The following is a 14,609-nucleotide window of genomic DNA, read 5'->3' as shown; positions in this document are numbered from 1 at the left end:
CATGCGCGGCTCTCGATAGACATCTCGAACGTAAATGTATATATCGCAATTGACTAAGGAAGGAAGAGGTAGTGACGAGTATTAATATCACATTAAATTCTTCTGTGATAAAATAGAATTTCTCGTAACATAAAATGATTTATTAAGGTTGTGTAGCCAATCGAGGAAATTAAAGTAAAATCATTTACACTTAAGTAATTTCCTCTAGAATGTTCGATATTAATTAAATAAGGGAGTTCCAGTAGTTAGTAGTATACTACGAAATTAAACTTATTAGTAAGTAACTATTTTTAGTAAAGGAAATGATAAACTGGACTCTTGTTATAAATCCAACTAAATGTGGAGAGAATTCATGTTACTGCCTGTCGTTCCTCACGTCGTCACTCTGACTAGGAAGAATTTGGCAGTGAATAAATCATGATAATGATTAAATCTACAAGTTAGTAATTTTAGTAACTACTTTGGTTAATACAAAGGTTGTATAAAATACAAAGATGTATAAAATTGTTGGTTATTTCCAACATAACTCCGGGGAGAGAAAACTCGGGTAGTAGTTCAGGTATTAGTACTAACGTACACCTGTTTCTCTATCCTGAAGTTTTATTCATGGGTTAGTAGGTTAGTACGTACCTAACGAATGTCCGGAATCTGTGGTAAATAACTAAGTCAACATGGGGACGTAAATGAACGTTAAAATTATTGAATAACTCCTTTGTAAGAAACAGAAGGATATTAACAAAATATAAATTATGTATAATAGGTTCATTTAAAATTAAGGAGACCTCATCAATACAGTGAGGCTACTGTCTAGGGTCACAATGACTCGTAATTAATTACTGGACATCAACTCATCACTACATCAGCGTGGTCACCTCAAGTTTAAATGATAAGTTATCTACTCTTGAATAGAATCAAAATATTGTTTAAGGGGGCATATCAACTAAAAATTACAAGTGGTCAATTTGCTTATAAATTTATTTATGAAATGGTTATAGAAAGGGCTGTAGCTGGTCCAAGTTTCACCATCACACCCTAAACAGAAAAGGAGAAAAAAAATACACAATGAATTATGCAACGAATTTTCAAATAGTTTCAGGGAACACATGTGTCAACTAAAATCATTTCTATAACACTCAGATATTAGATTTAGCACATAATAAAGGATTCTAGTGATCAGTTTTATGAAAAAAGTGTTTAGTGCAATAATATAATTATTCAAAGTTACCCTTCTAAAATATATGCAATATATGATATTTATAAATTTTTATAAAATCAACAAATAGACTTTGGACTAAAATGTCTACGCCATGTTGTAGAAGCACAAACGCTACATATAAGGTGAAATTTGCATGTAAATCTATTAATAAATGAAAGCTCTGAAGTACTTTGAAGGTGTAAATTACTTTCCAGAGTAAAATAAAGATCCAAGTTCGGCCACCTGTAGCTGAGCTTGACTTCGACAGATTTCGTTCATAATTGGCACCCTTGCAGATAGGCATCCATTGAGCAAGGTGTGCAAGTTTCATGCAAATCCCTTGATAACAAACGAGAAAAAAAATTGGCAAAAAAAAAAGAAAAAAAAAAGAAAAAAAAATTAAATATAAATATATTGCACATACATATTACAATTATTACAAGAGTTTGTGCTTCTACAGCACATAGTAGACATTTTAGTTGACACATGTGTTCCCTGAGATTATTTGAGAATGTTGAACATTCGTTGCATAATACGTTGTGTATTTTTTTTCTCCTTTTCTGTTTAGGGTGTGATAGTGAAACTTGGACCAGTTGCAGCCCTTTCTATAACCATTTCATAAATAAATTTATAAGCAAATTGAACAACTTTTATTTAAATGATATGCCCCCTTAAGTTTCTGTTTGCAGTTCTGAGCACCGACTCTTGATGGTCTTGTGCTCGGTTGAGTAGAATCATTGTTCTCTGAAACTTGGGTTATACTCTAAAGGTACTAATTTTTCTAGTGTTTTCAAGGTAGTAGTGCCTCGACACTGAACTTTAACAATTCGTAATACACCATGGCGGTCAGGATGGATGTCAACAATTTTACCTATAAGCCAATCTGACCTGGGTCCATCACTGTCTACTAGGACAAGATCACCTGGTTTAAGTTGAACTTTATTGTATGGGCTTGCAGCTCCATAATGATATTCTCTTAAAGCAGTTAAATATTCACGTGTCCAGACCTCATTCCATTTCTCTATTACTCTTGAAAGGTGTTTATAACTCTCCACCAAGTCATTTGCTTTGACACACGAAGGGTCAGCTGGATCCTCGTCTCCTAGAGATATTAGAGGGCTCAGGAGACCACCATGAATCAAATGAGCGGGGCTTAGGGGTTCTCTTTGGGAGAAATCTTCTGTTAAGTAGGTTAGAGGTCTGTTGTTGACTCGTGCTTCAATTCCCACGACAAGGGTCTGTAACTCGGTGAGATTAATTTTCTGCCTGTGTAAGGTTTTTCTTAGGCATTTCTTAACAGTTCCCACCATTCTTTCGTAAAAACCGCCGTGCCATGCTGCTCTTGGAGGAATAAATTTCCAATAGCATTGTCTGTTTGAGCACAGAATGTACTTCTGGATGGTTCCATATTTCTTGTAAGCAAGCTTCACCTGCCACGAAGTTAGATCCATTATCTGAGATCATTAATTTTGGGCAAGATCTTCGTGCAGCAAATCTGCGAAAGGCTTGCAGAAAGGCTTCTGCACTCATGTCAGAAGTGACTTTTAAATGTACTCCGCGTGTGGTAGCACACGTGAAAAGGCAAATGTAGGCTTTCACTGGAATCTTGTCCGGTGTGCCTGTTAAAATTAGTGCTCCTGTATAGTCGACACCTGTGGTTTCAAAGGGACGAAGGTGGACGACTCGCTCCTTAGGTAGGGGCGGTGGACCTGGATAAGGACACACTAGAGCATCATATCTCTTGCAGATTACACAAGACTTTAAAGATTTGACAGCTTGGCAACCTTGGGGAAGCCAAAAACGTTGTCTGATTTCAGTAAGAGTATCTAACACTCCACCGTGCAATGTATTATGCTCATGGTAATGTAAAACTATGAGTTTAGTAATGATGTGGTGACGTGGAAGAAGTATAGGATTCTTCGTATCTAAATTTATTTCTGCGTGAAGCAGACGTCCGCCGCATCTCAAAATGTTATAGTTGTCTGAGTCAAGCCATATGCCCAGAGACTTACTCAACCTTTCTGGGAGATGTTCATATTCCTTCCCATAAGTCTCTTGTTGAGCTTGTTTGACCCAATATTTGTTGGAACTAGGAAATCGATACTTGATTCCCATCTTGTTGATGAAATCAAATACCATTTCTGTAACTCTTAGTAATTTACTTAAATTGGAATAACGATGAGGATTGATGGCTAAAGTTCGAGGGGGTTCTGGTTCCACAACAGGGTTAGTGATATTGGTCACAATGACTTGCGGCTTCTGTTGGGGCCACTGACCACTAACTAGCCATTGGGGTCCATTAAACCACATCTCGGTTTAAACTAATTGCTTTAAAGTCAAACCTCTGGATAAATAGTCAGCTGGATTGTCCTTAGTTGGGACATGTCTTAATTTATAACCAGCAGACAATTCTCGAATTTCCCTTACTCGATTGCTGACATAGGGAGTTTTGTTGTTGTCGTTTTTTACCCACTGCAATACTGCCTCATTGTCTGACCACACTACTACTTCACCAAGGTGAACATTACTGAGGGTTTTGATCAGGCAATGAGCCAGTCTTACACCTACTAATAAGGCAGTTAATTCCATTTGGGGTAGTGACCTTTTAATCGGGGCTACCCATGCCTTAGATGTAAGCAAAAATGATTGTTGAGTATTAACTAGATAGGCTACTGAGCCATACGCTTTGCCTGAAGCATTGCAGAATACATGTAAATTTGTGGGTAAATTTAGTCCTAAGGTATTTCGGGGAAACTGTAGAATACTAAGTTTGTTGTAATCAGGAATCAACTGCTGCCATTTTTCTTGAAGATCCTCCGGCAACGTTTCATCCCACCTCAAATTCCTTTGCCAGCACTCCTGCATAAGGAGTTACCCTTAATTAGAATATTACTGAGTAGGCCTAAAGGGTCAAATGGTTTGCTGACATGGGAGAGTAGTTTTCTCATGGTTAGAGGTGAATGATTGAAATCCACCGGCTTGATATTCAATTTGTCTGTGGAAGTATTCCACTCCACACCTAAGACGTTCAATTTGTGAGGTACCTTATAGTCAGGGAATTCTTCCTCGATTATTTGGTTGAGTTTTATATTATTGGAGGCCCAAGACTGTAGGGACATGTTAGCTCCCAACAGTTCACGATTAGCCTCATGGTAGATTTCCACAAGTTTTTTCTCATCATTAGTGGTTCCTTGAAAATTGTCAACGTATAAATTGTTGCTAATCTCAGTCTTGTAGGGCCTACTAGACTTCTTAAGATGTGTATCCAGAGTAGCCTGGAGTAAGAATGGGGAAGATGTCGCTCCAAACAGTACTGAGGCAAATCTATAAGTAATGATTTCGCTGTTAGGATCCTGTGGATCTTTCACCTAGAGAAATTTAGTAAAATCACGATCCATCTCTTGTAAGCCTACTCTTAAAAATGCCTTACTAATGTCGGCCGTATAGGCGAAAACACCAGAGCGAAATCGTAATAAGACATCTTGTAATCTTTGGGTTAGGCTAGGTCCAGTTTGTAGACAATCATTTAGTGACACGCTGCCTGCCTTTAATTTGGCACTACAATTAAATACAATCCTGATTGGTGTTGTAACTGAATCTTTCAGGACAGCATGATGTGGCAAATAATGACCTGTCTTATGGTTGTCTTCTTCAACAACTTCTATAAATTTGTTAGCAAGTTGTTGCTGTATGATACAGTTGCAATTTATCTGGTTGCTTCCGAAGCCTAGCTAATTGAGAATTTAATTGGGTTGAGGCCATGAAATAATTTACTGGAAGCTGTGGGTGGTTCAGCTTCCATGGGAGTCTCACCCAATATTGATTATCTTGGAAAATCACAGAATCAAGATATTGTTGATACGTCCATGTGTCATCTGGACTGGGTTGATCATGGACTATGCCTAAGGTATCCAAATCCCATAATTTGTGAACAGGGGGATTGGACTCATTATCCTCGGTTTCGTCTCTGTCTTGTAGTGGTGACTGCTCTAGGCCTAGTCACGCCACTATTGAATTAGTTGGTTGATTACTAGTAGATTTAGAATGTTGTTGGATCAACACCAGTCCTGTGAGTAGTTTACCCCCAGCTGACAGCAACAAGTTTACACCTCGTTGCCTGGTGCATCCAGTAATAAATCTATAGTAAAAGTCAGCTCCAATAAGAATATCTACATCGTTGAGACAGTCTGTATTTATTTTATGATCCGCTAGCCTAATACCGCTGCGTTTTAGAAATTTGACTGTTTGAGCAAGACCTGTAACATGTAAATCTGAGGGGATCTTGTCAACGACTATGGCTTGTATTGGGCTGGTGCAGTCTCATAAACGTACCAAGACTTTAACAACCTGGTAGTCACGAGGTCCACTATTGGTTAGGAATCCAGAGATATTCAAATTCACTCGAGCAATAGGCTTCAGTTTCAACTGATCAACTAACTGTTGAGAAATAAAGGTTTTCTGTGAACCTTGGTCAAAGAGACCACGAGTGGAAATTTTAGATCTCTTATTGATTAATTTTAATTGAGCTGTTGGTAACGTAGTTGTGTTATTCGACTCTGTTGCAAGTACACTTATGTCTTGATGCACCTTGCAATACTGTACAGAAGTAGAATTTGTAATCTTCTTATGAGGACTGGTTGATCTTGATTGATCACTACCACACAAGGAATAATGGTGTCTACCCCTGTGGCACATATTGCACCTACGTAAGGAAACAGTACAGCTATTGGGGTCATGAGGACCCGTGCACCTTGTGCATCTGTGTAATTCTTGCAAACGATGAATTCGGGTGTTATGGCCTGGATAAGTACTACACTTATAAGTAAGATGTTCATTATTGCAGAACAAACACTTTTTCACTGTAGGAGAAGTCGTAAGAGTGGTGCTCACTACAGGGTTTATAGGGTTCACTGTGTATGTACCTACATTTCCAGATTTCCATTACAGAGATGATTTATTGAAATCTGTTTGATTGGCTACACAACCTTATTCAATCATTTTATGTTACGAGAAATTCTTTTTTATCACAGAAGAATTTAATGTGATATTAATACTCGTCACTACCTCTCCCTTTCTTAGTCAATTGCGATATATATATATACATTTACGTTAGAGATGTCTATCGAGAGCCGCGCATGCGCAATAAGGAAGAGGAGGAAGACGGGAGAGCGTCAGTAGAACGAGAGAGCACGACTCGGACGCCATTGACAGTGTGTAGCAGAGCTACGTTTTACCTAATTGTTTCGCTCCACGATCAATTGAGCAGTGTCACGTTATTTGGGACAATAGCCGTGTCCCAGACTAGCATATCTGCAATTCCAGAGTTAACGCCTTTCAAGCAGCAGCTGGAGGACGAAGAATTGCTCAAGTCTCCACATCAACGGACACGCGGCTCGGCAGCTAGATTTATCTGTGTTACGGACCCGAATCCAGCGTCCGAGCACGGAGCAGTGACGACCGCGCCATCTGTGGGTCAGCTCCCGAAACCCCCACCAAATGGACGACGACACCTGGTGAGGACGAAGTGTACCGGCCACAAGGGCCAGTTTCCAGTCCTGTTCAGCTCACAACACCGCCGCTGCTGACCTTTGGTGAGGTGGTGCTCAGACGACAACGCCATCTATGGAGTGGATACGTCGGGCGTTTGTGTCTGAGCCTGTAAGTGAGGTGCTTTAGTGTGTCCCTGTTATTGATGACGTGTCTGCTTACAGAGTCGACCTGGGACTGCTGTGATGGAAGTTGAGTCAGTCTACCCAAGGCAGCCGTCCCCATACCTTGTGCTTTGCTGCAGCAGCTGTGAGTCGCCTCCCGGAGGAACACTGTGGTGTTACCCTGCCAGTGAAGTGGCAGTTGAAGGATTGTCGTACCCGGGACCGACTGCTGGAGACGATTGACCACTGGGGTATTGTGGACAGGAGAGTGATCTGTGGTATCACACGAGGCTCCTGACTAGGGCGCTACCCTAGTATCGCTCGTGGAGTGGCCTGAACAGCGTTGCTGATCCGGAACCTGCCAGCAGTTTGCTGGACTTGTGGTTGACGGCCTCCACGGCGGTGCCCCCAGTGGAACTGTGTTTTAGCTGGCCTGTTGCCGGGGTAGACTCAGCTTTTGAAGGATTCGTCGAGAGGCCACGAGAGCACCGAGAACTTGGCACCAAGATGATCCAGGCTCTTCAGAAGAAGACTACAGTGTAAATAATTCCCCTGTGCAGTGTTAATACCCCTCCCCCTGTGTAACTTTTATATATTATTTATTGGTGAAGGTATTAATTATAATCTTAAGTTTTTGCCTTTCTTTCCCTTCCCCTTTTAGTTTACTTGCGTTACTGATCACATCCCTTGAAAGCCACTACTGGCTTGGGGCCGGATACCCTTCCTCTAACGACATCAGAGTAAGAACCCAGTTGCGACCCGAGAGGGCCGTAACATAATTGGCATCCCCAGCGGGATCTGTCCCCTTGTTAAGTATGTTTGACAGGGGTGGTTAAGTGGCGTAATCCTTGTAAATAACTCCCCCTGTGTGTGACGATTGGGACGTTATACGTCCTGTGCGGTGCTCGGAGTGACTAAGTGCGATATTGTGCAGTGCGGTGCTCGCTGTGATTAAGCGATTAAGTGCAATATTGTGTAGTGCGGTGCTCAGTGATTCAGTGCAATATTGTAGAGCGAAGTGTTCGCTGTGATTCAGTGCGATATTGCGTAGTGCGGTGCCCGAAGCAATTACGTGCAATATTGGCAAGTACAGTGTTTGGTGCGATAAAGTGCAATATTAACGTAGAACAGTGCTCGGTGCATTAAGTGCTAAAGTTGAGCGGTGTGTTAAGTGCTAAGTGTTCCATCTGTGACAATGGCAGAAAAAGCTACCATCGATGATCTGGACGATGTTCAGGCTTTTCTGAACAGAGAGGATTGTCTTGCCAGATTAAAATATCTGAGCAAACCGGAACTTGTGCTAGTCAGTGCCTACCTAGAGATAAAAATCCGTGCCAGTGATTCCCGTGTAGAGATCTTATCCAAGGTTCACCGGCATTTGAAGGCCGAAGAAAAACAAGAAAGTGAGGCACTAGGTACTAAGGAAAGTGAAGAAGTTGCTTCCACTGAAAAGGAAGATAAAGGCAGTGACATTGACAGTGATGCAGGTGAGCTGAATATTAGCTTGCTTACAGCCAAAATGCGCGCTTTAGAGATAAATCGTGAGATAGAATGGAAGAAATTAGAAATGGAAAGAGAGAGACAAGATAAAGAAATAGAGATGAGGCGTTTAGAATTAGAAGAAAGGAAAGCAGAGAGAGAAAGAGAAGAACGAGAAAAACAGCGAGAGAGAGAAGAAAAAGAAAAGAGCGACAACATGAACTAGAAGTATTACGGTTAGGTGGTCGGAGGCCAACGACGAAAACCAGCAGTTTCGATCCGGTAAGGAACATCAAAATGGTCCCCAAATTCAACGAGAAGGAAGTTTCAAAGTTCTTCGCAGCCTTCGAGAAAGTCGCTGCCTCTTTGGAGTGGCCAAGGGAGAATTGTGCCATCATGATACAGTCAGTCTTGACTGGGAAGGCCCAAATCGCCTACTCCACGTTATCCCTTGACGACTCCGGCGATTATGACAAGGTGAAGAAGGTCGTGCTCATGGCGTACCAATTGGTACCTGAGGCTTACAGGCAGAAGTTCAGAAACCTGAAGAAGACCTCAGAGCACACTTTCACCGAATTCGCCACCATCAAGGAGCGACTTTTTCAGGAATGGTGTGCCTCTCGGAAGGTGGAGACCAAAGAAGACCTCGAGCAGCTCATACTGCTGGAGGACTTCAAGGATTGTTTGTCTGGAGACCTGAAGACGTACTTAGAGGAACAGCAGGTAGAGACCTTGAGTACGGCAGCCACCATGGCTGAGGAATACATCCTGACTCATAGGCCGTCTGCTAAGTACGTCCCGAGGAATTACCAGCGCCGGTTTGACAAACTTCATGACGAAGAAGAGACCCCCGTCCCACGAAGCGCTAAGAAGACGCCCCCAAGTAGCCCTCGAAGGACCAGTCCTAGCAGTCCGAAACACCGGAGTCCAAGGAGGAATGTGGTGTGCTGGACTTGTGGGCAGAAAGGGCATGTAGCTGCTATGTGCCGAGGCAGAAGAGGTGGCGGCGCACGTAGGGAGGTGATGATGATGAGCTGTGTTACACCACCAGCAGGAAGCCAGTCGACGACGACGCAGGAAGGACCAAGTTTGTTCGCCCCTCACACTTCAAGCGGGTATGTAACGAGTGATCACACTGGTAGATCTGTTGAAGTGCTCAGAGATAGTGGAGCAGCCCAGTCACTGATCGTGAGAAACTCGTTACCCGAGGGAATGAGTGTGGATGGGAGACAAAGGGTTATCCTGGTTGGGTTTCCTAGGACGCAGTATATCGCCCCCTTAGTGCTGGTATATCTCGACTCGCCTTACTTCAGCGGCACATGTGCGTTGGCAGTAGTCGATACCCTCCCTATAGCAGGGATTGACGTGGTACTAGCCAACGACTTGGTGACAGATTGGAGCATCAATCTTCCCAAGGTCGCGAACGAGTCTACCGGAACAGCAAGGTCTGAGGTAACAACAGGCAATGGTAATATCAGGGTAAAGACAGACCCGGATTTAAACATGTTTAATTTGTCCTCTCACCCGCAGATCGACAGTATTCTAACAGTCTCCTGATTCTTCTCCCGACGAGGAACATGCGGTTACGATGGCAGAGGTAACTGAGCATGAAGAGAGGTCTTGTGTGCAAGCACCCATGGATAACAACGAGTCTGGAGCGAAGGCGGATGTGTACTTGCGGTATGGCAAGGTACAGCGTTCATTGAACCGGCCAGAGATTCCCCAGACGTCAGAGGTATGTGAGGTGTGTTCGAAAGGTCTAGTGCCCTCTTTGGTCCAAACCAGGCTAGTGGATATTGCCGGCTATGGACGTGACAGGCTCAAGAAGCTTACCCCTCAGATGACCAAATGTTTCTTAGCGGTATTTTTGTTTCTTGTGTGTGTTCTCAGTAAGGACCAGTGGACGACCCAACGGATGGTGGCTCCCTTGAACATCGAGAAGAGGTCCCAGGGATTGGAGACGTGCACAGTGAGTGTTGCAGTCGAAGAAGGGACCTGGAAGATGATGGTAGATACAGGAGGTACGCGATACGATAATATGAGTGACTGTTTCCGACAGGTTGACACCCCCCGTGTGATAGCTGAGCCTCAATGCAGCGTTATGCGGAACGTTGGTCGACCTGGCGGTGGCAGAGCGAATGCCATCTTTGAGGTACGAACAGCCCCGTTGGAACTAGGTGTGAGCCCAGTAGAGGAGTCTGCTGTGAGTACTGATTTAACTATCGCTGTGACTCTAAATGATCCGACCCCTGTATTCCAGGTTCCCGTCTCCCTGAAGGACTACCGGACCGGTACTAGGAATGCCGTCTGTGATCAGCCATCATCGATGTCACGACACAGGGAAGTGTCGAGTCGCCCCAGATCGTGTCAATACCAATCCTTACTCGAGAGATGTGAGAAGATGCCCCCCCTCGCAGTGGAGAGGTGGAAGATTACGTCAGGCAGGTCATTGCCTTCTATCTGCAAGTTCCCGTTGTGCCGGAATTGCCCAGTAGGACAGTTCTGTGGACGAGACAGCCTCGCCGTTCCAGTTTACAGTATAAGTGAGTCCATTTGGAGTTGTGTCACCGTACTAATTTGGTTTGTGTTTTTCTTTATAGAAACCCAAACCAAATTCTTTTTGGTGGGGAGGTGTTACGGACCCGAATCCAGCGTCCGAGCACGGAGCAGTGACGACTGCGCCATCTGTGGGTCAGCTCCCGAAACCCCCACCAAATGGACGACGACACCTGGTGAGGACGAAGTGTACCGGCCACAAGGGCCAGTTTCCAGTCCTGTTCAGCTCACAACACCGCCGCTGCTGACCTCTGGTGAGGTGGTGCTCAGACGACAACGCCATCTATGGAGTGGATACGTCGGGCGTTTGTGTCTGAGCCTGTAAGTGAGGTGCTTTAGTGTGTCCCTGTTATTGATGACGTGTCTGCTTACAGAGTCGACCTGGGACTGCTGTGATGGAAGTTGAGTCAGTCTACCCAAGGCAGCCATCCCCATACCTTGTGCTTTGCTGCAGCAGCTGTGAGTCGCCTCCCGGAGGAACACTGTGGTGTTACCCTGCCAGTGAAGTGGCAGTTGAAGGATTGTCGTACCCGGGACCGACTGCTGGAGACGATTGACCACTGGGGTATTGTGGACAGGAGAGTGATCTGTGGTATCACACGAGGCTCCTGACTAGGGCGCTACCCTAGTATCGCTCGTGGAGTGGCCTGAACAGCGTTGCTGATCCGGAACCTGCCAGCAGTTTGCTGGACTTGTGGTTGACGGCCACCACGGCGGTGCCCCCAGTGGAACTGTGTTTTGGCTGGCCTGTGGCCGGGGTAGACTCAGCTTTTGAAGGATTCGTCAAGAGGCCACGAGAGCACCGAGAACTTGGCACCAAGATGATCCAGGCTCTTCAGAAGAAGACTACTGTGTAAATAATACCCCTCCCCCTGTGTAACTTTTATATATTATTTATTGGTGAAGGTATTAATTATAATCTTAAGTTTTTGCCTTTCTTTCCCTTCCTCTTTTAGTTTACTTGCGTTACTGATCACATCCCTTGAAAGCCACTACTGGCTTGGGGCCGGATACCCTTCCTCTAACGACATCAGAGTAAGAACCCAGTTGCGCCCCGAGAGGGCCGTAACAATCTGTTTCTTATCATGTGGCCACAGTTAACATTTAGACTAGCAGTCGTTAGGCCGAATGTAAAATAATACAATCCCGTACGTGTCTTAAGTAAATTTACCATCTAAATAGGTAATTAATTTCAGTATTTTCTCCAAAGAGAACTACAGTGCTTGAACATAAATTGCTTTATTATGGTTGTGTAGCCAATCGAGGAAATTAAAGTACATTTACACTAAGTAATTTCCTCTAGAATGTTCGATATTAATTAAATAAGGGAGTTCCAGTAGTTAGTAGTATACTACGAAATTAAACTTATTAGTAAGTAACTATTTTTTGTAAAGGAAATGATAAACTGGACTCTTGTTATAAATCCAACTAAATGTGGAGAGAATTCATGTTACTGCCTTTCGTTCCTCACGTCGTCATTCTGACTAGGAAGAATCTGGCAGTGAATAAATCATGATAATGATTAAATCTACAAGTTAGTAATTTTAGTAACTACTTTGGTTAATACAAAGGTTGTATAAAATACAAAGATGTATAAAATTGTTGGTTATTTCCAACACACACACACACACACACACACACGCGCGCGTAGGGAGCAGGAGGCCAGATACTAGATATCATTTGGCAGATGAAATTCTTCATGAGTCAGAGAGAGAAAAAGACTTGGGGGTTGATATCACGCCAGACCTGTCCCCTGCAGCCCATATCAAGAGGATAACATCAGCGGCATATACCTGACTGGCTAACATATGAACGGCATTCAGAAACTTGTGTAAGGAATCATTCAGAACTTTGTATACCACATATGTCAGGCCAATCCTGGAGTATGCAGCCCCAGCATGGAGTCCATATCTAGTCAAGGATAAGATCAAACTGGAAAAGGTTCAAAGGTTTGCCACCAGACTAGTACCCGAGCTGAGAGGTATGAGCTACGAGGAGAGGCTACGGGAATTAAACCTCACTTCGCTGGAAGACAGAAGAGTTAGGGGGGACATGATCACCACATTCAAGATTCTCAAGGGAATTGATAGGGTAGATAAAGACAGTCTATTTAACACAAGGGGGAACACGCACAAGGGGGCACAGGTGGAAACAGAGTGCCCAAATGAGCCACAGAGATATTAGGAAGAACTTTTTTAGTGTCAGAGTGGTTGACAAATGGAATGCATTAGGAAGTGATGTGGTGGAGGTAGACTCCATACACAGTTTCAAGTGTAGATATGATAAGAGCCCAATAGGCTCAGAAACCTGTACACTTTATGATTGACGGTTGAGAGGCGGGACCAAAGAGCCAGAGCTCAACCCCCGCAAACACAATTAGGTGAGTACACACACACACACACACACACACACACACACACACACACACACACACACACACACACACACACACACACACACTCACACACACATGCAATGTTTCCACAGGAATACTATATAGTTAGGAAAGAGAGGGAAGGAAAAGGAGGAGGTGGTGTAGCTCTGCTGATAAGAAGAGACTGGAGTTTTGAAGAGATGGTTATCCAGGGCTGTGAAGGTTTCAGTGTCTACATAACAGGGACCAACACAATTGGGGACAAAAACGTATAGTAGTAGTCATATATATAACCCCCGCCAAATGACAGAAGACCTAGACAGGAATATGGTTGAAACAACATGCCACTATTAACATGATAGTGAGGGCAGCTTCTTTTGCTAGCAGGAACAGATCCAGACTGCTAATCATTGGGGAGACTTCAAACACAGGAAGATAGACTGGGCGAACTGAGACCCACATGGAGGACCAGATATATGGAGAGCTTAGCTGCTGGACGTGGCAACAAGAATCTTTCTAAGCCAACACATCAAGGGACCGACAAGAATGAGAGGGGAAGATGACCAGCTATGCTTGATCTAATGTTTATCCTGAATGGGTCGGATATAAGGGAAGCTAAGTTGGAAGCCCTTTTGGGAATGAGTGATCATATTGTATTGATCTATGAGTACCTGGTTGAGCTAGGAGTAATCATCCCCCCAAAAGAACTAGAAAAAAGGGCTGGCATATCGAAAGATAAATTATGAGGAAATGAGAAAATTTCTAAGAGAAATACCGTGTGACACAGAACTCAGAACTAAGACCGTACAAGACATGATGGACTGTCACCAAAAAGTGTCAGGAGGCAGTAAACAGGTTTATCCTGAACCAAAAGAAAAAAATGAGAATCAAATGAAGAATCCATGGTTTAATAGGGCATGCATAGAAGCAAAGAAAAGGAACAAAAGTATGTGGAGGAACTTCCAAAATAACGGAACAGAAGAAAGCAGAGAGAGAGATACCAGAGAGCCAGAAATGAGTATATCAGTGTGATAAGAGAAGTAGAAAGACAGTACGAAAATTATATAGCAAATAAAGCAAAGATCGAACCAAAACTGATCCACAGCAATATCAGGAGGGAAACAACAGTGTAAAAACAGGTGATGAAACTACTTAAAACGGATGAAGACAGGTACACAAAAAATGACAAAGAGGTATGTGAAGAACTCAACAAGACATTCCAGGAAGTCTTCACAATAGATCGAAATGAAGTCCTTGAGCTAGGAGAGGTGGCAGTAAACCAGGAGGTCATGGAAGGGTTCGAAATTACCAGAGATGAGGAAAAGAGGCATCTGTTGGATCTGGACGTGAGACA

At 43.5% G+C, this 14,609-nt stretch overlaps 1 protein-coding gene across 1 annotated transcript; it reads right to left on the bottom strand.

The window, feature by feature from the left end:
• Window positions 1–2,488: 2,488 nt before the first annotated feature.
• Window positions 2,489–3,505, bottom strand: LOC138357838 (uncharacterized). The gene has a single exon (XM_069315013.1). It carries the CDS (start codon window positions 3,503–3,505, stop codon window positions 2,489–2,491), a length of 1,017 nt encoding a protein of 338 aa, XP_069171114.1.
• Between the last annotated feature and the right edge of the window lie 11,104 nt (window positions 3,506–14,609).

Source organism: Procambarus clarkii, chromosome 80 (genome assembly GCF_040958095.1).
Source record: "Procambarus clarkii isolate CNS0578487 chromosome 80, FALCON_Pclarkii_2.0, whole genome shotgun sequence".
Classification (NCBI taxonomy): Eukaryota; Metazoa; Arthropoda; class Malacostraca; order Decapoda; family Cambaridae; genus Procambarus; species Procambarus clarkii.
This window is presented reverse-complemented; position numbering and strand designations above follow the sequence as displayed.